A 20478-nucleotide genomic window follows, 5' to 3' on the forward strand; every position below is an offset into this window, starting at 1 on the left:
GTGAGAGAGAGTGAGAGTGTGAGAGAGTGTGAGAGAGCGTGAGAGTGTGCGAGAGAGTGAGTGTGTGAGAGAAAGTGAGTGTGTGTGAAGTGTGTGTGAGAGAGTGAGAGTGAGAGTGTGTGTGAGAGAGTGAGAGTGAGAGTGTGTGAGAGAGAGTGAGTGTGTGAGTGTGTGTGAGAGAGAGCGAGTGTGTGAGAGAGAGCAAGTGTGTGAGAGAGAGCGAGTGTGTGAGAGAGAGCGAGTGTGTGAGAGAGAGCGAGTGTGTGAGAGAGAGCGAGTGTGTGAGAGAGAGCGAGGGTGTGTGAGAGAGAGCGAGAGTGTGTGAGAGAGAGCGAGAGTGTGAGAGAGAGCGAGAGTGTGTGAGAGAGAGCGAGAGTGTGTGAGAGAGAGCGAGAGTGTGTGAGAGAGAGCGAGAGTGTGTGAGAGAGAGCGAGAGTGTGTGAGAGAGAGCGAGAGTGTGTGAGAGAGAGCGAGAGTGTGTGAGAGAGAGCGAGAGTGTGTGAGAGAGAGCGAGAGTGTGTGAGAGAGAGCGAGAGTGTGTGAGAGAGAGCGAGAGTGTGTGAGAGAGAGCGAGTGTGTGAGAGAGAGCGAGAGTGTGTGAGAGAGAGCGAGAGTGTGTGAGAGAGAGCGAGAGTGTGTGAGAGAGAGCGAGAGTGTGTGAGAGAGAGCGAGAGTGTGTGAGAGAGAGCGAGAGTGTGTGAGAGAGAGCGAGAGTGTGTGAGAGAGAGCGAGAGTGTGTGAGAGAGAGCGAGAGTGTGTGAGAGAGAGCGAGAGTGTGTGAGAGAGAGCGAGAGTGTGTGAGAGAGAGCGAGAGTGTGTGAGAGAGAGCGAGAGTGGGTGAGAGAGAGCGAGAGTGTGTGAGAGAGAGCGAGAGTGTGTGAGAGAGAGCGAGAGTGTGTGAGAGAGAGCGAGAGTGTGTGAGAGAGAGCGAGTGTGTGTGAGAGAGAGCGAGTGTGTGAGAGAGAGCGTGAGTGTGTGAGAGAGAGCGAGAGTGTGTGAGAGAGAGCGAGAGTGTGAGAGAGAGCGAGAGTGTGTGAGAGAGAGCGCGAGTGTGTGAGAGAGAGCGAGTGTGTGAGAGAGAGCGAGAGTGTGTGAGAGAGAGCGAGAGTGTGTGAGAGAGAGCGAGAGTGTGTGAGAGAGAGCGCGAGTGTGAGAGAGCGAGTGTGTGAGAGAGAGCGAGTGTGTGCGAGAGAGAGCGAGAGTGTGCGTGAGAGAGCGAGTGTGTGTGAGAGAGAGCGTGAGTGTGAGAGAGAGAGCGAGAGTATGTGAGAGAGAGTGAGAGAGAGCGAGGGTGTGTGAGAGAGAGCGAGAGTGTGTGAGAGAGAGCGAGAGTGTGTGAGAGAGAGCGAGAGTGTGTGAGAGAGAGCGAGAGTGTGTGAGAGAGAGCGAGTGTGTGTGAGAGAGAGCGAGTGTGTGAGAGAGAGCGTGAGTGTGTGAGAGAGAGCGAGAGTGTGAGAGAGAGCGAGAGTGTGTGAGAGAGAGCGCGAGTGTGTGAGAGAGAGCGAGTGTGTGAGAGAGAGCGAGAGTGTGTGAGAGAGAGCGAGAGTGTGTGAGAGAGAGCGAGAGTGTGTGAGAGAGAGCGCGAGTGTGAGAGAGAGAGCGCGAGTGTGAGAGAGCGAGTGTGTGAGAGAGAGCGAGTGTGTGCGAGAGAGTGTGCGCGAGAGAGTGAGAGAGAGCGAGAGTGTGTGAGAGAGAGCGAGAGTGTGTGAGAGAGCGAGAGTGCGTGAGAGAGCGAGAGTGCGTGAGCGAGCGAGTGTGTGTGAGAGAGCGAGAGTGTGTGAGAGAGCGAGAGTGTGTGAGAGAGCGAGAGTGTGTGAGAGAGCGAGAGTGTGTGAGAGAGCGAGAGTGTGTGAGAGAGCGAGAGTGTGAGAGAGCGAGAGTGTGAGAGAGCGAGAGTGTGTGAGAGAGCGAGAGTGTGTGAGAGAGAGCGTGTGAGAGAGAGCGAGAGTGTGTGAGAGAGCGAGAGTGTGTGAGAGAGCGAGAGTGTGTGAGAGAGAGCGAGAGTGTGTGAGAGAGAGCGAGAGTGTGTGAGAGAGAGCGAGAGTGTGTGAGAGAGAGCGAGAGTGTGTGAGAGAGAGCGAGAGTGTGTGAGAGAGAGCGAGAGTGTGTGAGAGAGAGCGAGAGTGTGTGAGAGAGAGCGAGAGTGTGTGAGAGAGAGCGAGAGTGTGTGAGAGAGAGCGAGAGTGTGTGAGAGAGAGCGAGAGTGTGTGAGAGAGAGCGAGAGTGTGTGAGAGAGAGCGAGAGTGTGTGAGAGAGCGAGAGTGTGTGAGAGAGCGAGAGTGTGTGAGAGAGCGAGAGTGTGTGAGAGAGCGAGAGTGTGAGAGAGAGCGAGAGTGTGTGAGAGAGAGAGCGAGAGTGTGTGAGAGAGAGCGAGAGTGTGTGAGAGAGAGCGAGAGTGTGTGAGAGAGAGCGAGAGTGTGTGAGAGAGAGCGAGAGTGTGTGAGAGAGAGCGAGTGTGTGAGAGAGAGCGAGAGTGTGTGAGAGAGAGCGAGAGTGTGTGAGAGAGAGCGAGAGTGTGTGAGAGAGAGCGAGAGTGTGTGAGAGAGAGCGAGAGTGTGTGAGAGAGAGCGAGAGTGTGTGAGAGAGAGCGAGAGTGTGTGAGAGAGAGCGAGAGTGTGTGAGAGAGAGCGAGAGTGGGTGAGAGAGAGCGAGAGTGGGTGAGAGAGAGCGAGAGTGGGTGAGAGAGAGCGAGAGTGTGTGAGAGAGAGCGAGAGTGTGTGAGAGAGAGCGAGAGTGTGTGAGAGAGAGCGAGAGTGTGTGAGAGAGAGCGAGTGTGTGAGAGAGAGCGAGAGCGTGTGAGAGAGAGCGAGAGCATGTGTGAGAGAGCGAGTGTGTGTGAGAGAGAGCGAGAGTGTGAGAGAGCGAGAGTGTGTGAGAGAGATCGAGTGTGTGTGAGAGAGAGCGAGAGTGTGAGAGAGAGCGAGAGTGTGTGAGAGAGAGTGAGAGAGAGCGAGGGTGTGTGAGAGAGAGCGAGAGTGTGTGAGAGAGAGCGAGAGTGTGTGAGAGAGAGCGAGAGTGTGTGAGAGACAGCGAGAGTGTGTGAGAGAGAGCGAGTGTGTGTGAGAGAGAGCGAGTGTGTGAGAGAGAGCGTGAGTGTGTGAGAGAGAGCGAGAGTGTGTGAGAGAGAGCGAGAGTGTGTGAGAGAGAGCGAGAGTGTGTGAGAGAGAGCGAGAGTGTGTGAGAGAGAGCGAGAGTGTGTGAGAGAGAGCGCGAGTGTGTGAGAGAGAGCGAGTGTGTGAGAGAGAGCGAGAGTGTGTGAGAGAGAGCGAGAGTGTGTGAGCGAGCGAGTTGTGAGAGAGACAGAGTGTGGAGAGAGCGAGAGTGTGTGAGAGAGCGAGAGTGTGTGAGAGAGCGAGAGTGTGTGAGAGAGCGAGAGTGTGTGAGAGAGCGAGAGTGTGTGAGAGAGCGAGAGTGTGTGAGAGAGCGAGAGTGTGAGAGAGCGAGAGTGTGAGAGAGCGAGAGTGTGTGAGAGAGCGAGAGTGTGTGAGAGAGCGAGAGTGTGTGAGAGAGAGCGAGAGTGTGTGAGAGAGAGCGAGAGTGTGTGAGAGAGAGCGAGAGTGTGTGAGAGAGAGCGAGAGTGTGTGAGAGAGAGCGAGAGTGTGTGAGAGAGAGCGAGAGTGTGTGAGAGAGAGCGAGAGTGTGTGAGAGAGAGCGAGAGTGTGTGAGAGAGAGCGAGAGTGTGTGAGAGAGAGCGAGAGTGTGTGAGAGAGAGCGAGAGTGTGTGAGAGAGAGCGAGAGTGTGTGAGAGAGAGCGAGAGTGTGTGAGAGAGCGAGAGTGTGTGAGAGAGCGAGAGTGTGTGAGAGAGCGAGAGTGTGAGAGAGAGCGAGAGTGTGTGAGAGAGAGAGCGAGAGTGTGTGAGAGAGAGCGAGAGTGTGTGAGAGAGAGCGAGAGTGTGTGAGAGAGAGCGAGAGTGTGTGAGAGAGAGCGAGAGTGTGTGAGAGAGAGCGAGTGTGTGAGAGAGAGCGAGAGTGTGTGAGAGAGAGCGAGAGTGTGTGAGAGAGAGCGAGAGTGTGTGAGAGAGAGCGAGAGTGTGTGAGAGAGAGCGAGAGTGTGTGAGAGAGAGCGAGAGTGTGTGAGAGAGAGCGAGAGTGTGTGAGAGAGAGCGAGAGTGGGTGAGAGAGAGCGAGAGTGGGTGAGAGAGAGCGAGAGTGGGTGAGAGAGAGCGAGAGTGTGTGAGAGAGAGCGAGAGTGTGTGAGAGAGAGCGAGAGTGTGTGAGAGAGAGCGAGAGTGTGTGAGAGAGAGCGAGTGTGTGAGAGAGAGCGAGAGCGTGTGAGAGAGAGCGAGAGCATGTGTGAGAGAGCGAGTGTGTGTGAGAGAGAGCGAGAGTGTGAGAGAGCGAGAGTGTGTGAGAGAGATCGAGTGTGTGTGAGAGAGAGCGAGAGTGTGTGAGAGAGAGCGAGAGTGTGTGAGAGAGAGTGAGAGAGAGCGAGGGTGTGTGAGAGAGAGCGAGAGTGTGTGAGAGAGAGCGAGAGTGTGTGAGAGAGAGCGAGAGTGTGTGAGAGACAGCGAGAGTGTGTGAGAGAGAGCGAGTGTGTGTGAGAGAGAGCGAGTGTGTGAGAGAGAGCGTGAGTGTGTGAGAGAGAGCGAGAGTGTGTGAGAGAGAGCGAGAGTGTGTGAGAGAGAGCGAGAGTGTGTGAGAGAGAGCGCGAGTGTGTGAGAGAGAGCGAGTGTGTGAGAGAGAGCGAGAGTGTGTGAGAGAGAGCGAGAGTGTGTGAGAGAGAGCGCGAGTGTGAGAGAGCGAGTGTGTGAGAGAGAGCGAGTGTGTGCGAGAGAGTGTGCGCGAGAGAGTGAGAGAGAGGGAGAGTGTGTGAGAGAGAGCGAGAGTGTGTGAGAGAGCGAGAGTGTGTGAGAGAGCGAGAGTGTGAGAGAGCGAGAGTGTGAGAGAGCGAGAGTGTGTGAGAGAGAGCGAGAGTGTGTGAGAGAGAGCGAGAGTGTGTGAGAGAGAGCGAGAGTGTGTGAGAGAGAGCGAGAGTGTGTGAGAGAGAGCGAGAGTGTGTGAGAGAGATCGAGTGTGTGTGAGAGAGAGCGAGAGTGTGTGAGAGAGAGCGAGAGTGTGTGAGAGAGAGTGAGAGAGAGCGAGGGTGTGTGAGAGAGCGAGAGTGTGTGAGAGAGAGCGAGAGTGTGTGAGAGAGAGCGAGAGTGTGTGAGAGACAGCGAGAGTGTGTGAGAGAGAGCGAGTGTGTGTGAGAGAGAGCGAGTGTGTGAGAGAGAGCGTGAGTGTGTGAGAGAGAGCGAGAGTGTGTGAGAGAGAGCGAGAGTGTGTGAGAGAGAGCGAGAGTGTGTGAGAGAGAGCGCGAGTGTGCGTGAGAGAGCGAGAGTGCGTGAGCGAGCGAGAGTGTGTGAGAGAGCGAGAGTGTGTGAGAGAGCGAGAGTGTGTGAGAGAGCGAGAGTGTGTGAGAGAGCGAGAGTGTGTGAGAGAGCGAGAGTGTGAGAGAGCGAGAGTGTGAGAGAGCGAGAGTGTGTGAGAGAGCGAGAGTGTGTGAGAGAGAGCGAGTGTGTGAGAGAGAGCGAGAGTGTGTGAGAGAGCGAGAGTGTGTGAGAGAGCGAGAGTGTGTGAGAGAGAGCGAGAGTGTGTGAGAGAGAGCGAGAGTGTGTGAGAGAGAGCGAGAGTGTGTGAGAGAGAGCGAGAGTGTGTGAGAGAGCGAGAGTGTGTGAGAGAGCGAGAGTGTGTGAGAGAGCGAGAGTGTGAGAGAGTGAGAGTGTGAGAGAGCGAGAGTGTGTGAGAGAGCGAGAGTGTGTGAGAGAGAGCGAGTGTGTGAGAGAGAGCGAGAGTGTGTGAGAGAGCGAGAGTGTGTGAGAGAGAGCGAGAGTGTGTGAGAGAGAGCGAGAGTGTGTGAGAGAGAGCGAGAGTGTGTGAGAGAGAGCGAGAGTGTGTGAGAGAGAGCGAGAGTGTGTGAGAGAGAGCGAGAGTGTGTGAGAGAGAGCGAGAGTGTGTGAGAGAGAGCGAGAGTGTGTGAGAGAGAGCGAGAGTGGGTGAGAGAGAGCGAGAGTGGGTGAGAGAGAGCGAGAGTGTGTGAGAGAGAGCGAGAGTGTGTGAGAGAGAGCGAGAGTGTGTGAGAGAGAGCGAGAGTGTGTGAGAGAGAGCGAGAGTGTGTGTGAGAGAGAGCGAGAGTGTGTGAGAGAGAGCGAGAGTGTGTGAGAGAGAGCGAGAGTGTGTGAGAGAGAGCGAGTGTGTGAGAGAGAGCGAGTGTGTGAGAGAGAGCGAGTGTGTGAGAGAGAGCGCGAGAGTGTGTGAGAGAGAGCGAGAGTGTGTGAGAGCGAGCGAGAGTGTGTGAGAGAGAGCGAGAGTGTGTGAGAGAGAGCGAGAGTGTGTGAGAGAGAGCGAGAGTGTGTGAGAGAGAGCGAGAGTGTGTGAGAGAGAGCGAGAGTGTGTGAGAGAGAGCGAGTGTGTGAGAGAGAGCGAGAGTGTGTGAGAGAGAGCGAGTGTATGAGAGAGAGTGAGTGTGTGTGAGAGAGAGCGAGAGTGCGTGAGAGAGAGCGAGAGTGCGTGAGAGAGAGCGCGAGTGTGTGAGAGAGTGTGTGAGAGAGAGCGAGAGTGAGAGTGTGAGAGAGAGCGAGAGTGTGTGAGAGAGAGCGAGAGTGTGTGAGAGAGAACGAGAGTGTGTGAGAGAGAACGAGAGTGTGTGAGAGAGAACGAGAGTGTGTGAGAGAGAACGAGAGTGTGTGAGAGAGAGCGAGAGTGTGTGAGAGAGAGCGAGAGTGTGTGAGAGAGTGTGAGAGAGAGTGAGAGTGTGTGAGAGAGAGTGAGAGTGTGTGAGAGAGAGTGAGAGTGTGTGAGAGAGAGTGAGAGTGTGTGAGAGAGTGTGAGAGAGAGTGAGAGTGTGTGAGAGAGAGTGAGAGTGTGTGAGAGAGAGTGAGAGTGTGTGAGAGAGAGTGAGAGTGTGTGTGAGAGAGAGTGAGAGTGTGTGAGAGAGAGTGAGAGAGAGAGAGTGAGAGTGAGAGAGAGTGAGAGTGAGAGTGAGAGAGAGAGAGAGAGAGAGAGAGAGAGAGAGTGAGAGAGAGTGTGTGAGAGAGGGTGAGAGTGTGTGAGAGAGAGTGAGAGTGTGTGAGAGAGAGTGAGAGTGTGTGAGAGAGAGTGAGAGTGTGTGAGAGAGTGTGAGAGAGAGTGAGAGTCTGTGAGAGAGAGTGAGAGTGTGTCTGAGAATGTGTGAGTGTGTGCGAGAGTGTGTGTGCGGGAGAGTGAGAGAGCGTGAGTGTGAGAGAGAGTGAGAGTGTGTAAGAGTGAGAGTGTGTAAGAGAGTGACAGAGAGTGAGAGTGTGTGAGAAAGAGTGAGAGCGTGCGAGAGAGTGAGAGTGTGCGAGAGAGAGTGAGAGTGTGTGTGAGAGAGAGTGAGAGTGTGTGAGAGAGAGTGAGAGGGAGAGAGTGAGAGAGAGAGAGTGAGAGAGAGTGAGAGAGAGTGAGAGTGTGAGTGAGTGTGAGAGAGTGAGAGTGTGCGAGAGAGAGTGAGTGTGTGTGAGAGAGAGTGAGTGTGTGAGAGAAAGTGAGTGTGTGAGAGAAAGTGAGTGTGTGTGAAGTGTGTGTGAGAGAGTGAGAGTGAGAGTGTGTGAGAGAGAGTGAGTGTGTGAGTGTGTGTGAGAGAGAGCGAGTGTGTGAGAGAGAGCGAGTGTGTGAGAGAGAGCGAGTGTGTGAGAGAGAGCGAGTGTGTGAGAGAGAGCGAGTGTGTGAGAGAGAGCGAGTGTGTGAGAGAGAGAGCGAGAGTGTGTGAGAGAGAGCGAGAGTGTGTGAGAGAGAGCGAGAGTGTGTGAGAGAGAGCGAGTGTGTGAGAGAGAGCGAGAGTGTGTGAGAGAGAGCGAGAGTGTGTGAGAGAGAGCGAGAGTGTGAGAGAGAGCGAGAGTGTGTGAGAGAGAGCGAGAGTGTGTGAGAGAGAGCGAGAGTGTGTGAGAGAGAGCGTGAGTGTGTGAGAGAGAGTGAGAGTGTGTGAGAGAGAGCGAGAGTGTGAGAGAGAGCGAGAGTGTGTGAGAGAGAGCGCGAGTGTGTGAGAGAGAGCGAGTGTGTGAGAGAGAGCGAGAGTGTGTGAGAAAGAGCGAGAGTGTGTGAGAGAGAGCGAGAGTGTGTGAGAGAGAGCGCGAGTGTGAGAGAGCGAGTGTGTGAGAGAGAGCGAGTGTGTGCGAGAGAGAGCGAGAGTGTGTGTGAGAGAGCGAGTGTGTGTGAGAGAGAGCGTGAGTGTGAGAGAGCGAGAGTGTGTGAGAGAGATCGAGTGTGTGTGAGAGAGAGCGAGAGTGTGTGAGAGAGAGCGAGAGTATGTGAGAGAGAGTGAGAGAGAGCGAGGGTGTGTGAGAGAGAGCGAGAGTGTGTGAGAGAGAGCGAGAGTGTGTGAGAGAGAGCGAGAGTGTGTGAGAGAGAGCGAGAGTGTGTGAGAGAGAGCGAGTGTGTGTGAGAGAGAGCGAGTGTGTGAGAGAGAGCGTGAGTGTGTGAGAGAGAGCGAGAGTGTGTGAGAGAGAGCGAGAGTGTGAGAGAGAGCGAGAGTGTGTGAGAGAGAGCGCGAGTGTGTGAGAGAGAGCGAGTGTGTGAGAGAGAGCGAGAGTGTGTGAGAGAGAGCGAGAGTGTGTGAGAGAGAGCGAGAGTGTGTGAGAGAGAGCGCGAGTGTGAGAGAGCGAGTGTGTGAGAGAGAGCGAGTGTGTGCGAGAGAGTGTGCGCGAGAGAGTGAGAGAGAGCGAGAGTGTGTGAGAGAGAGCGAGAGTGTGTGAGAGAGCGAGAGTGCGTGAGAGAGCGAGAGTGCGTGAGCGAGCGAGAGTGCGTGAGAGAGCGAGAGTGTGTGAGAGAGCGAGAGTGTGTGAGAGAGCGAGAGTGTGTGAGAGAGCGAGAGTGTGTGAGAGAGCGAGAGTGTGAGAGAGCGAGAGTGTGAGAGAGCGAGAGTGTGTGAGAGAGCGAGAGTGTGTGAGAGAGAGCGAGTGTGTGAGAGAGAGCGAGAGTGTGTGAGAGAGCGAGAGTGTGTGAGAGAGCGAGAGTGTGTGAGAGAGAGCGAGAGTGTGTGAGAGAGAGCGAGAGTGTGTGAGAGAGAGCGAGAGTGTGTGAGAGAGAGCGAGAGTGTGTGAGAGAGAGCGAGAGTGTGTGAGAGAGAGCGAGAGTGTGAGAGAGAGCGAGAGTGTGTGAGAGAGAGCGAGAGTGTGTGAGAGAGAGCGAGAGTGTGAGAGAGAGAGCGAGAGTGTGTGAGAGAGAGCGAGAGTGTGTGAGAGAGCGAGAGTGTGTGAGAGAGCGAGAGTGTGTGAGAGAGAGAGCGAGAGTGTGTGAGAGAGAGCGAGAGTGTGTGAGAGAGAGAGAGAGTGTGTGAGAGAGAGCGAGAGTGTGTGAGAGAGAGCGAGAGTGTGTGAGAGAGAGCGAGTGTGTGAGAGAGAGCGAGAGTGTGTGAGAGAGAGCGAGAGTGTGTGAGAGAGAGCGAGAGTGTGTGAGAGAGAGCGAGAGTGTGTGAGAGAGAGCGAGAGTGTGTGAGAGAGAGCGAGAGTGTGTGAGAGAGAGCGAGAGTGTGTGAGAGAGAGCGAGAGTGAGTGAGAGAGAGCGAGAGTGTGTGAGAGAGAGCGAGAGTGTGTGAGAGAGCGAGAGTGTGAGAGAGCGAGAGTGTGAGAGAGCGAGAGTGTGTGAGAGAGCGAGAGTGTGTGAGAGAGAGCGAGTGTGTGAGAGAGAGCGAGAGTGTGTGAGAGAGCGAGAGTGTGTGAGAGAGCGAGAGTGTGTGAGAGAGAGCGAGAGTGTGTGAGAGAGAGCGAGAGTGTGTGAGAGAGAGCGAGAGTGTGTGAGAGAGAGCGAGAGTGTGTGAGAGAGAGCGAGAGTGTGTGAGAGAGAGCGAGAGTGTGAGAGAGAGCGAGAGTGTGTGAGAGAGAGCGAGAGTGTGTGAGAGAGAGCGAGAGTGTGTGAGAGAGAGCGAGAGTGTGTGAGAGAGAGCGAGAGTGTGTGAGAGAGCGAGAGTGTGTGAGAGAGCGAGAGTGTGTGAGAGAGCGAGAGTGTGTGAGAGAGCGAGAGTGTGTGAGAGAGAGAGCGAGAGTGTGTGAGAGAGAGCGAGAGTGTGTGAGAGAGAGCGAGAGTGTGTGAGAGAGAGCGAGAGTGTGTGAGAGAGAGCGAGAGTGTGTGAGAGAGAGCGAGTGTGTGAGAGAGAGCGAGTGTGTGAGAGAGAGCGAGTGTGTGAGAGAGAGCGCGAGAGTGTGTGAGAGAGAGCGAGAGTGTGTGAGAGCGAGCGAGAGTGTGTGAGAGAGAGCGAGAGTGTGTGAGAGAGAGCGAGAGTGTGTGAGAGAGAGCGAGAGTGTGTGAGAGAGAGCGAGAGTGTGTGAGAGAGAGCGAGAGTGTGTGAGAGAGAGCGAGTGTGTGAGAGAGAGCGAGAGTGTGTGAGAGAGAGCGAGTGTATGAGAGAGAGTGAGTGTGTGTGAGAGAGAGCGAGAGTGCGTGAGAGAGAGCGAGAGTGTGTGAGAGAGAGCGAGTGTGTGAGAGAGAGCGAGAGCGTGTGAGAGAGAGCGAGAGCACGTGTGAGAGAGCGAGTGTGTGTGAGAGAGAGCGAGAGTGTGAGAGAGCGAGAGTGTGTGAGAGAGATCGAGTGTGTGTGAGAGAGAGCGAGAGTGTGTGAGAGAGAGCGAGAGTGTGTGAGAGAGAGTGAGAGAGAGCGAGGGTGTGTGAGAGAGAGCGAGAGTGTGTGAGAGAGAGCGAGAGTGTGTGAGAGAGAGCGAGAGTGTGTGAGAGACAGCGAGAGTGTGTGAGAGAGAGCGAGTGTGTGTGAGAGAGAGCGAGTGTGTGAGAGAGAGCGTGAGTGTGTGAGAGAGAGCGAGAGTGTGTGAGAGAGAGCGAGAGTGTGTGAGAGAGAGCGAGAGTGTGTGAGAGAGAGCGCGAGTGTGTGAGAGAGAGCGAGTGTGTGAGAGAGAGCGAGAGTGTGTGAGAGAGAGCGAGAGTGTGTGAGAGAGAGCGCGAGTGTGAGAGAGCGAGTGTGTGAGAGAGAGCGAGTGTGTGCGAGAGAGTGTGCGCGAGAGAGTGAGAGAGAGCGAGAGTGTGTGAGAGAGAGCGAGAGTGTGTGAGAGAGCGAGAGTGCGTGAGAGAGCGAGAGTGCGTGAGAGAGCGAGAGTGCGTGAGCGAGCGAGAGTGCGTGAGAGAGCGAGAGTGTGTGAGAGAGCGAGAGTGTGTGAGAGAGCGAGAGTGTGTGAGAGAGCGAGAGTGTGTGAGAGAGCGAGAGTGTGAGAGAGCGAGAGTGTGAGAGAGCGAGAGTGTGAGAGAGCGAGAGTGTGTGAGAGAGCGAGAGTGTGTGAGAGAGAGCGAGTGTGTGAGAGAGAGCGAGAGTGTGTGAGAGAGCGAGAGTGTGTGAGAGAGCGAGAGTGTGTGAGAGAGAGCGAGAGTGTGTGAGAGAGAGCGAGAGTGAGTGAGAGAGAGCGAGAGTGTGTGAGAGAGAGCGAGAGTGTGTGAGAGAGCGAGAGTGTGAGAGAGCGAGAGTGTGAGAGAGCGAGAGTGTGTGAGAGAGCGAGAGTGTGTGAGAGAGAGCGAGTGTGTGTGAGAGAGAGCGAGAGTGTGTGAGAGAGAGCGAGAGTGTGTGAGAGAGAGCGAGAGTGTGTGAGAGAGAGCGAGAGTGTGTGAGAGAGAGCGAGAGTGTGTGAGAGAGAGCGAGAGTGAGTGAGAGAGAGCGAGAGTGTGTGAGAGAGAGCGAGAGTGGGTGAGAGAGAGCGAGAGTGGGTGAGAGAGAGCGAGAGTGTGTGAGAGAGAGCGAGAGTGTGTGAGAGAGAGCGAGAGTGTGTGAGAGAGAGCGAGAGTGTGTGAGAGAGAGCGAGTGTGTGAGAGAGAGCGAGAGCGTGTGAGAGAGAGCGAGAGCACGTGTGAGAGAGCGAGTGTGTGTGAGAGAGAGCGAGAGTGTGAGAGAGCGAGAGTGTGTGAGAGAGATCGAGTGTGTGTGAGAGAGAGCGAGAGTGTGTGAGAGAGAGCGAGAGTGTGTGAGAGAGAGTGAGAGAGAGCGAGGGTGTGTGAGAGAGAGCGAGAGTGTGTGAGAGAGAGCGAGAGTGTGTGAGAGAGAGCGAGAGTGTGTGAGAGAGAGCGAGAGTGTGTGAGAGAGAGCGAGTGTGTGTGAGAGAGAGCGAGTGTGTGAGAGAGAGCGTGAGTGTGTGAGAGAGAGCGAGAGTGTGTGAGAGAGAGCGAGAGTGTGTGAGAGAGAGCGAGAGTGTGTGAGAGAGAGCGCGAGTGTGTGAGAGAGAGCGAGTGTGTGAGAGAGAGCGAGAGTGTGTGAGAGAGAGCGCGAGTGTGAGAGAGCGAGTGTGTGAGAGAGAGCGAGTGTGTGCGAGAGAGTGTGCGCGAGAGAGTGAGAGAGAGCGAGAGTGTGTGAGAGAGAGCGAGAGTGTGTGAGAGAGCGAGAGTGTGTGAGAGAGCGAGAGTGTGAGAGAGCGAGAGTGTGAGAGAGCGAGAGTGTGAGAGAGCGAGAGTGTGTGAGAGAGCGAGAGTGTGTGAGAGAGAGCGAGTGTGTGAGAGAGAGCGAGAGTGTGTGAGAGAGCGAGAGTGTGTGAGAGAGCGAGAGTGTGTGAGAGAGAGCGAGAGTGTGTGAGAGAGAGCGAGAGTGTGTGAGAGAGAGCGAGAGTGTGTGAGAGAGAGCGAGAGTGTGTGAGAGAGCGAGAGTGTGTGAGAGAGCGAGAGTGTGTGAGAGAGCGAGAGTGTGTGAGAGAGAGCGAGTGTGTGAGAGAGAGCGAGAGTGTGAGAGAGAGCGAGAGTGTGTGAGAGAGCGAGAGTGTGTGAGAGAGAGCGAGAGTGTGTGAGAGAGAGCGAGAGTGTGTGAGAGAGAGCGAGTGTGTGAGAGAGAGCGAGAGTGTGTGAGAGAGAGCGCGAGTGTGAGAGAGCGAGTGTGTGAGAGAGAGCGAGTGTGTGCGAGAGAGTGTGCGCGAGAGAGTGAGAGAGAGCGAGAGTGTGTGAGAGAGAGCGAGAGTGTGTGAGAGAGCGAGAGTGCGTGAGAGAGCGAGAGTGCGTGAGAGAGCGAGAGTGCGTGAGCGAGCGAGAGTGCGTGAGAGAGCGAGAGTGTGTGAGAGAGCGAGAGTGTGTGAGAGAGCGAGAGTGTGTGAGAGAGCGAGAGTGTGTGAGAGAGCGAGAGTGTGAGAGAGCGAGAGTGTGAGAGAGCGAGAGTGTGAGAGAGCGAGAGTGTGTGAGAGAGCGAGAGTGTGTGAGAGAGAGCGAGTGTGTGAGAGAGAGCGAGAGTGTGTGAGAGAGCGAGAGTGTGTGAGAGAGCGAGAGTGTGTGAGAGAGAGCGAGAGTGTGTGAGAGAGAGCGAGAGTGTGTGAGAGAGAGCGAGAGTGTGTGAGAGAGAGCGAGAGTGTGTGAGAGAGCGAGAGTGTGTGAGAGAGCGAGAGTGTGTGAGAGAGCGAGAGTGTGTGAGAGAGAGCGAGTGTGTGAGAGAGAGCGAGAGTGTGTGAGAGAGCGAGAGTGTGTGAGAGAGAGCGAGAGTGTGTGAGAGAGAGCGAGAGTGTGTGAGAGAGAGCGAGAGTGTGTGAGAGAGAGCGAGAGTGTGTGAGAGAGAGCGAGAGTGTGTGAGAGAGAGCGAGAGTGTGTGAGAGAGAGCGAGAGTGTGTGAGAGAGAGCGAGAGTGTGTGAGAGAGAGCGAGAGTGTGTGAGAGAGAGCGAGAGTGTGTGAGAGAGAGCGAGAGTGGGTGAGAGAGAGCGAGAGTGGGTGAGAGAGAGCGAGAGTGTGTGAGAGAGAGCGAGAGTGTGTGAGAGAGAGCGAGAGTGTGTGAGAGAGAGCGAGAGTGTGTGAGAGAGAGCGAGTGTGTGAGAGAGAGCGAGAGCGTGTGAGAGAGAGCGAGAGCATGTGTGAGAGAGCGAGTGTGTGTGAGAGAGAGCGAGAGTGTGAGAGAGCGAGAGTGTGTGAGAGAGATCGAGTGTGTGTGAGAGAGAGCGAGAGTGTGTGAGAGAGAGCGAGAGTGTGTGAGAGAGAGTGAGAGAGAGCGAGGGTGTGTGAGAGAGAGCGAGAGTGTGTGAGAGAGAGCGAGAGTGTGTGAGAGAGAGCGAGAGTGTGTGAGAGACAGCGAGAGTGTGTGAGAGAGAGCGAGTGTGTGTGAGAGAGAGCGAGTGTGTGAGAGAGAGCGAGTGTGTGAGAGAGAGCGAGAGTGTGTGAGAGAGATCGAGTGTGTGTGAGAGAGAGCGAGAGTGTGTGAGAGAGAGCGAGAGTGTGTGAGAGAGAGTGAGAGAGAGCGAGGGTGTGTGAGAGAGAGCGAGAGTGTGTGAGAGAGAGCGAGAGTGTGTGAGAGAGAGCGAGAGTGTGTGAGAGACAGCGAGAGTGTGTGAGAGAGAGCGAGTGTGTGTGAGAGAGAGCGAGTGTGTGAGAGAGAGCGAGTGTGTGAGAGAGAGCGTGAGTGTGTGAGAGAGAGCGAGAGTGTGTGAGAGAGAGCGAGAGTGTGTGAGAGAGAGCGAGAGTGTGTGAGAGAGAGTGAGAGAGAGCGAGGGTGTGTGAGAGAGAGCGAGAGTGTGTGAGAGAGAGCGAGAGTGTGTGAGAGAGAGCGAGAGTGTGTGAGAGACAGCGAGAGTGTGTGAGAGAGAGCGAGTGTGTGTGAGAGAGAGCGAGTGTGTGAGAGAGAGCGTGAGTGTGTGAGAGAGAGCGAGAGTGTGTGAGAGAGAGCGAGAGTGTGTGAGAGAGAGCGCGAGTGTGTGAGAGAGAGCGCGAGTGTGTGAGAGAGAGCGAGTGTGTGAGAGAGAGCGAGAGTGTGTGAGAGAGAGCGAGAGTGTGTGAGAGAGAGCGCGTGTGTGAGAGAGAGCGAGTGTGTGCGAGAGAGTGTGCGCGAGAGAGTGAGAGAGAGCGAGAGTGTGTGAGAGAGAGCGAGAGTGTGTGAGAGAGCGAGAGTGTGTGAGAGAGCGAGAGTGCGTGAGCGAGCGAGAGTGTGTGAGAGAGCGAGAGTGTGTGAGAGAGCGAGAGTGTGAGAGAGAGCGAGTGTGTGAGAGAGAGCGAGAGTGTGTGAGAGAGCGAGTGTGTGAGAGAGCGAGAGTGTGTGAGAGAGAGCGAGAGTGTGAGAGAGAGAGCGAGAGTGTGAGAGAGAGCGAGAGTGTGTGAGAGAGAGCGAGAGTGTGTGAGAGAGAGCGAGAGTGTGTGAGAGAGAGCGAGAGTGTGTGAGAGAGAGCGAGAGTGTGTGAGAGAGAGCGAGAGTGTGTGAGAGAGAGCGAGAGTGTGTGAGAGAGAGCGAGAGTGTGTGAGAGAGAGCGAGAGTGTGTGAGAGAGAGCGAGAGTGTGTGAGAGAGAGCGAGAGTGTGTGAGAGAGAGCGAGAGTGTGTGAGAGAGAGCGAGAGTGTGTGAGAGAGAGCGAGAGTGTGTGAGAGAGAGCGAGAGTGTGTGAGAGAGAGCGAGAGTGTGTGAGAGAGAGCGAGAGTGTGTGAGAGAGAGCGAGAGTGTGTGAGAGAGAGCGAGAGTGTGTGAGAGAGAGCGAGTGTGTGTGAGAGAGAGCGAGAGTGTGTGAGAGAGAGCGAGAGTGTGTGAGAGAGAGCGAGAGTGTGTGAGAGAGAGCGAGAGTGTGTGAGAGAGCGAGAGTGTGTGAGAGAGCGAGAGTGTGTGAGAGAGCGAGAGTGTGTGAGAGAGAGCGAGAGTGTGTGAGAGAGAGCGAGTGTGTGAGAGAGAGCGAGTGTGTGAGAGAGAGCGAGTGTGTGAGAGAGAGCGAGTGTGTGAGAGAGAGCGAGTGTGTGTGAGAGAGAGTGAGAGTGCGTGAGAGAGAGCGAGAGTGCGTGAGAGAGAGCGCGAGTGTGTGAGAGAGTGTGTGAGAGAGAGCGAGAGTGTGTGAGAGAGAGCGAGAGTGTGTGAGAGAGAGCGAGAGTGTGTGAGAGAGAGCGAGAGTGAGAGTGTGAGAGAGAGCGAGAGTGTGTGAGAGAGAGTGAGAGTGCGTGAGAGAGAGCGAGAGTGCGTGAGAGAGAGCGCGAGTGTGTGAGAGAGTGTGTGAGAGAGAGCGAGAGTGTGTGAGAGAGAGCGAGAGTGTGTGAGAGAGAGCGAGAGTGTGTGAGAGAGAGCGAGAGTGTGTGAGAGAGAGCGAGTGTGTGAGAGAGAGCGAGAGTGTGTGAGAGAGAGCGAGTGTATGAGAGAGAGCGAGTGTGTGTGAGAGAGAGTGAGAGTGCGTGAGAGAGAGCGAGAGTGCGTGAGAGAGAGCGCGAGTGTGTGAGAGAGAGCGAGAGTGTGTGAGAGAGAGCGAGAGTGTGTGAGAGAGAGCGAGTGTGTGAGAGAGAGCGAGAGTGTGTGAGAGAGAGCGAGAGTGAGAGTGTGAGAGAGAGCGAGAGTGTGTGTGAGAGAGCGAGTGTGTGTGAGAGAGAGCGAGAGTGTGAGAGAGCGAGAGTGTGTGAGAGAGATCGAGTGTGTGTGAGAGAGAGCAAGAGTGTGTGAGAGAGAGCGAGAGTGTGTGAGAGAGAGTGAGAGAGAGCGAGGGTGTGTGAGAGAGAGCAAGAGTGTGTGAGAGAGAGCGAGAGTGTGTGAGAGAGAGCGAGAGTGTGTGAGAGAGAGCGAGAGTGTGTGAGAGCGAGTGTGTGTGAGAGAGAGCGAGTGTGTGAGAGAGAGCGAGTGTGTGAGAGAGAGCGAGTGTGTGAGAGAGAGCGAGTGTGTGAGAGAGAGCGAGTGTGTGCGAGAGTGTGCGCGAGAGAGTGAGAGAGAGTGAGAGAGAGTGAGAGTGTGTGAGAGAGAGTGAGAGTGAGAGAGAGTGAGAGTGTGTGAGAGAGAGTGAGAGTGTGTAAGAGAGTGAGAGTGTGTGAGAGAGATTGAGAGTGTGTGTGAGAGTGTGAGAGAAAGTGAGAGTGTGTGAGAGAGATTGAGAGTGTGTGTGAGAGAAAGTGAGAGTGTGTGAGAGAGAGTGAGAGTGTGTGAGAGAGAGTGAGAGTGTGTGAGAGAGAGTGAGAGTGTGTGAGAGAGAGTGAGAGTGTGTGTGAGAGAGAGTGAGAGAGAGTGAGAGAGAGTGAGAGAGAGTGAGAGAGAGTGAGAGAGAGAGAGAGTGAGAGTGAGAGTGAGAGTGAGAGTGAGAGAGAGAGTGAGAGTGAGAGTGAGAGAGTGTGTGAGAGAGGGTGAGAGAGAGTGAGAGTGTGTGAGAGAGAGTGAGAGTGTGTGAGAGAGAGTGAGAGTGTGTGAGAGAGAGTGAGAGTCTGTGAGAGAGAGTGAGAGTGTGTGTGAGAATGTGTGAGTGTGTGCGAGAGTGAGAGAGCGTGAGTGTGAGAGAGAGTGAGAGTGTGTAAGAGAGTGAGAGTGTGTAAGAGAGTGAGAGAGAGTGAGAGTGTGTGAGAGAGAGTGAGAGCGTGCGAGATAGTGAGAGTGTGCGAGAGAGAGTGAGAGTGTGTGTGAGAGAGAGTGAGAGTGTGTGAGAGAGAGTGAGAGTGTGTGAGAGAGAGTGAGAGAGAGAGGGAGAGAGAGAGAGTGAGAGAGAGTGAGAGAGAGTGAGAGTGTGAGAGAGTGTGAGAGAGAGTGAGAGTGTGCGAGAGAGAGTGAGAGTGTGTGAGAGAGAGTGAGTGTGTGTGAGAGAGAGTGAGTGTGTGTGAGAGAAAGTGAGTGTGTGTGAAGTGTGTGTGAGAGAGTGAGAGTGAGTGAGAGAGAGTGAGTGAGTGTGTGAGTGAGTGTGTGAGAGAGAGTGAGAGTGTGTGAGAGAGAGTGAGAGTGTGTGTGAGAGAGTGAGAGTGTGTGAGAGAGAGTGAGAGTGTGTGAGAGAGAGTGAGTGTGTGAGAGTGTGTGAGAGAGAGTGAGAGAGAGTGAGAGTGTGTGAGAGTGTGTGAGAGAGTGAGAGTGAGAGTGTGCGAGAGAGAGTGAGAGAGAGAGAGAGTGAGAGTGTGTGAGTGTGTGAGAGAGAGTGAGTGTGAGAGAGAGTGAGAGAGAGTGAGAGAGTGAGAGTGTGTGAGAGTGAGAGAGAGTGAGAGTGTGAGTGTGTGAGAGTGTGTGAGAGAGAGTGAGAGAGAGAGTGAGAGAGAGTGAGAGAGTGAGAGAGAGTGAGAGTGTGTGAGAGAGAGTGAGAGTGTGTGAGAGAGAGTGTGAGAGAGAGTGAGAGTGTGTGAGAGAGAGTGAGAGTGTGTGAGAGAGTGAGAGTGTGTGAGAGAGTGAGTGTGTGTGAGAGAGAGTGAGTGTGTGTGAAGTGTGTGTGAGAGAGAGAGTGAGAGTGAGAGTGTGTGAGAGAGAGTGAGTGTGTGTGAGAGAGTGAGAGTGAGAGTGTGTGAGAGAGAGTGAGAGTTTATGTGAGAGAGTGAGAGTGTGTGAGAGAGAGTGAGAGTGTGTGAGAGAGTGAGTGTGTGAGAGTGTGTGAGTGAGAGTGAGGGTGTGAGTGTGTGAGAGTGTGTGAGAGAGAGTGAGAGAGAGAGAGAGAGAGAGAGTGAGAGTGTGTGAGAGAGAGTGAGTGTGTGAGAGTGTGTGAGAGAGAGTGAGTGTGTGTGAAGTGTGTGTGTGTGAGAGAGAGTGAGAGTGTGTGAGAGAGAGTGAGAGTGAGTGAGAGTGTGTGAGAGAGAGTGGGAGTGTGTGTGAGAGAGTGAGAGTGTGTGAGAGAGTGAGAGTGTGTGAGAGAGTGAGAGTGTGTGAGAGAGAGAGTGTGTGAGAGAGAGTGAGAGAGAGTGAGAGTAAGAGAGTGAGTGTGTGAGAGTGTGTGAGAGAGAGTGAGAGTGTGTGAGAGAGAGTGAGAGAGAGTGAGAGAGAGTGAGAGAGAGTGAGAGAGAGTGAGAGAGAGTGAGAGAGAGTGAGAGAGTGAGAGAGTGAGAGAGAGAGTGAGAGAGTGAGTGTGTGAGAGAGTGAGAGTGTGTGAGAGAGAGTGAGAGTGTGTGAGAGAGTGAGAGTGTGTGAGAGAGAGTGAGTGTGTGAGAGAGAGTGAGTGTGTGAGAGAGAGAGTGTGTGAGAGAGAGTGAGTGTGTGAGAGAGAGTGAGTGTGTGAGAGAGAGTGCGAGTGAGATAGTGAGAGTGTGAGTGTGTCAGAGAGAGTGAGAGTGAGTGAGAGTGAGTGAGAGTGAGTGAGAGTGAGTGAGAGTGAGTGAGAGTGAGTGAGAGTGAGTGAGAGTGTGAGAGAGAGTGAGAGAGTGAGTGTGTGAGAGAGTGAGAGTGTGTGAGAGATAGTGAGAGTGTGTGAGAGAGAGTGAGTGTGTGAGAGAGAGTGAGTGTGTGAGAGTGTGTGAGGGAGAGTGTGAGAGTGTGTGTGTGTGAGAGAGAGTGAGTGTGTGAGTGAGAGTGAGAGTGTGTGAGAGTGTGTGTGTGTGAGAGAGAGTGAGAGTGAGAGTGTGTGAGAGAGAGTGAGTGTGTGAGAGTGTGAGAGAGCGAGAGTGAGAGTGTGTGAGAGAGAGTGAGTGTGTGTGAGAGAGAGTGAATGTGTGAGAGAGAGTGAGAGTGAGAGTGTGTGAGAGAGAGTGAGTGTGAGAGAGAGCGAGAGTGAGTGTGTGAGAGAGAGTGAGTGTGTGAGAGAGAGAGAGTGTGTGAGAGAGAGTGAGAGAGTGAGTGTGTGAGTGAGAGTGAGAGTGTGTGAGAGAGAGTGAGAGTGTGTGAGAGAGAGCAAGAGTGTGTGAGAGAGTGTGAGAGTGTGAGAGAGAGTGAGTGTGTGAGAGAGTGTGAGTGTGTGAGAGAGTGTGAGTGTGTGAGAGAGTGAGTGTGTGAGAGAGAGTGAGTGTGTGAGTGAGAGTGAGAGTGTGTGAGAGAGAGTGAATGTGTGAGAGAGAGAGAGAGCGAGAGTGTGTGAGAGAGAGTGAGAGTGAGTGAGTGAGTGTGAGAGTGTGTGAGAGAGAGTGAGAGTGAGTGAGTGAGTGTGAGAGTGTGTGAGTGTGAGAGAGAGAGCGAGTGTGTGTGAGAGAGAGTGAGAGTGAGTGAGTGAGTGAGAGCGAGAGTGTGTGAGAGAGAGTGAGAGTGTGAGAGAGAGAGTGTACATGCTGGCAGCCTGTGTGCACTCCCTCAGCCAATCACCGAACACATTCATTGACTGACAGCCGCTCCAGCCAATCAAAACACTTAAAAAAAATATATATAACCCCTCCCCTCCCTCAGGCCCAACAAATGGCGAACCAGAGGTCCAACCCGTAGAACATAAAACAGGCAAGTGTGGCGCCTGCAATAGCCCCACAAACCACGGCAGTACCTGGATTTTGGGTCTGGATTTCAAGGGTTCCTTGTCATTTGGCACGATGCGGACATAGAACAATCCGGGAAGCATAAAGATCAAAGTCGGAGCGGTGGTGGCACCTTTGAGGAAGCAAGAGGCAAAGATTACTCTCAGTGCTGGGCCCCGCTGCAGTGGCTCAACGGGTCGACTCTCGGCTCAGAGTCCGAAGGTCGTGGGTCGGAGGCTCGCTCCAGAGACTCGAGCACAAGGATCCAGGCTGACACTCCCAGTGCCATTGCTGAGGGAGCGCCGCACTGTCGGAGGGGCGGTACTGAGGGAGCGCCGCACTGTCGGAGGGGCAGTACTGAGGGAGCCCCGCACTGTCGGAGGAGCAGTACTGAGGGAGCCCCGCACTGTCGGAGGGGCAGTACTGAGGGAGCGCCGCACTGTCGGAGGAGCAGTACTGAGGGAGCCCCGCACTGTCAGAGGAGCAGTACTGAGGGAGTGCCGCACTGTCGGAGGGGCGGTACTGAGGGAG

At 54.6% G+C, this 20478-nt stretch overlaps 1 protein-coding gene across 1 annotated transcript in view; it reads right to left on the reverse strand.

The window, feature by feature from the left end:
* slc38a5b (solute carrier family 38 member 5b) overlaps positions 1-20478 on the reverse strand; it is a 72307-nt gene that overhangs the window by 5951 nt on the left and 45878 nt on the right. Inside the window, exon 14 of the mRNA XM_070869202.1 lies at positions 19977-20080. Within this exon, the coding sequence (XP_070725303.1) occupies positions 19977-20080 (104 nt within the window). The remainder of the gene's footprint in view (positions 1-19976; positions 20081-20478) is intronic.

The sequence above is a fragment of the Pristiophorus japonicus genome, chromosome 32 (genome assembly GCF_044704955.1).
Source record: "Pristiophorus japonicus isolate sPriJap1 chromosome 32, sPriJap1.hap1, whole genome shotgun sequence".
In the NCBI taxonomy this organism is placed as follows: domain Eukaryota; kingdom Metazoa; phylum Chordata; class Chondrichthyes; family Pristiophoridae; genus Pristiophorus; species Pristiophorus japonicus.